The sequence below is a fragment of the Lottia gigantea genome (genome assembly GCF_000327385.1).
Source record: "Lottia gigantea unplaced genomic scaffold LOTGIsca_9336, whole genome shotgun sequence".
NCBI classification, from domain to species: Eukaryota; Metazoa; Mollusca; class Gastropoda; family Lottiidae; genus Lottia; species Lottia gigantea.
In genome coordinates, this window is record NW_008711049.1 from 1 (window position 1) to 1449 (window position 1449).

A 1449-nucleotide genomic window follows, 5' to 3' on the forward strand; every position below is an offset into this window, starting at 1 on the left:
TGGCCATTTTTGTCATCATCTTCTACCTCTACAGTGGGGGCTTGTTCACTTCCACACACTTCTTCTTTCGAAAAGCTTTCTTCCACAATATCATTATTGACCGAGATGTTGGATTTGACTGAATTGTCTTTAAGGCCAGCAGATGTTTTGGATTGGACTTCAACACTTGAGTCTTTAGGTTTGACATCAACTGTCTTAGCAGAGTCTTTGATAGAGTTTGAGGATCTCGAGTCCTCGAGATTAGCACTTTTAACTTGAGAAGATTTTGTTTTGGTGTCACTAGATTGTGAAGATACTATCACAGAAGAGTCATTTGATTTATTCTGCTCTTTAAGAGCTGATTGTTCAGTCTTTGTAGCCTTCCTAGAGATGACAGGGGAAGATTCTACTTTGTTAGAAGTTAAAGATATAGTATCTGATACAAGAGCTGGACTTGAAATAGTCAGGTCTTTTTGTTCAGTTAATGGTGCTGTTTTGCCACCAGGAGCAGAGGCTGGTATTTTGTTTGCTGTGGCATTACTTTGACTGACTTCTGTTGATTTTGAAGAACTTATTTCCTTCTCCACGGCTGATTTTGCAGATGATGCTTCTTTATTGGTAAAAGATTTGACAGCTGATCCTTTGGTCTGGCCAGCTAATGTAGGTTCACCTTTTTTCACATCTGGAGTTTTTGATGTAGATGTCACCTTTGGGCTGGCATTTGCTGATGATGGCTCTTGATAATTTAATAGTTTATTGATATCTCTTGATTTATTTTGGGTTACTGGAGTAGCTGATGTTTTAGGTTCAGTGCCCTCTCGCAAGGAATTAGCTTCGTTGTCTTTCTGAGGCGTATCTGAATCCTGGGGCGAAACTTTAGGCGTTCCTGGTGGCAACTCTATACCTCTCTTCTTGCCTTTCTTCCTTCCAAAGAACCAAATTAAACCCAAAATACCAGTAAACACTGGCACAGCAAATTGTACTATATTTCTCAAGTTGGTCATCTTATAGAGCTAATCTATGTTTCTGAAAAAAATAAATAGAAATAAATATTCAATAAACAATTTCAGATTCTCTTCCATGAGAGCGTTCTCTTATTCTTCAATCTGATCAACATGCTGAGCTTGATGTTACCATTTGTTTTTTTCCTTTTTTCGAAAATTTATAATACAATTCAATTTAAAGAACTAGAGCCACTCGTGGCACAGAGTGGGACTTTGCAAATGTAGCAATTTGCTAAAGACCCTGAAACCATCGACGATAATTGGGTCAAGCGCAAGAACAGTCTAAAGTTGAGAAATTTTTATTTTTTAGAAGATTCTAATACCGGAAGTGGACGTCAGACCTCACAAATGAAAGTATCAGCAGATAGCCAAGGTCAATGACCTTTGATCTTGTAAAGGAGAAGGTCTAAAAAGGTCAAGATCAAAATATATCCGTCATCAAAATTTCTAATTGCACACGACTATA

At 37.7% G+C, this 1449-nt stretch overlaps 1 protein-coding gene across 1 annotated transcript; it reads right to left on the reverse strand.

Moving 5' to 3' along the window:
• Positions 1 to 26: 26 nt before the first annotated feature.
• Positions 27 to 983, reverse strand: LOTGIDRAFT_176973 (hypothetical protein; the record flags this gene model as incomplete). Its single annotated transcript, XM_009068770.1, has 1 exon — positions 27 to 983. A coding segment is annotated over one exon (957 nt), but the record flags the coding sequence as incomplete, so codon positions are not given.
• Between the last annotated feature and the right edge of the window lie 466 nt (positions 984 to 1449).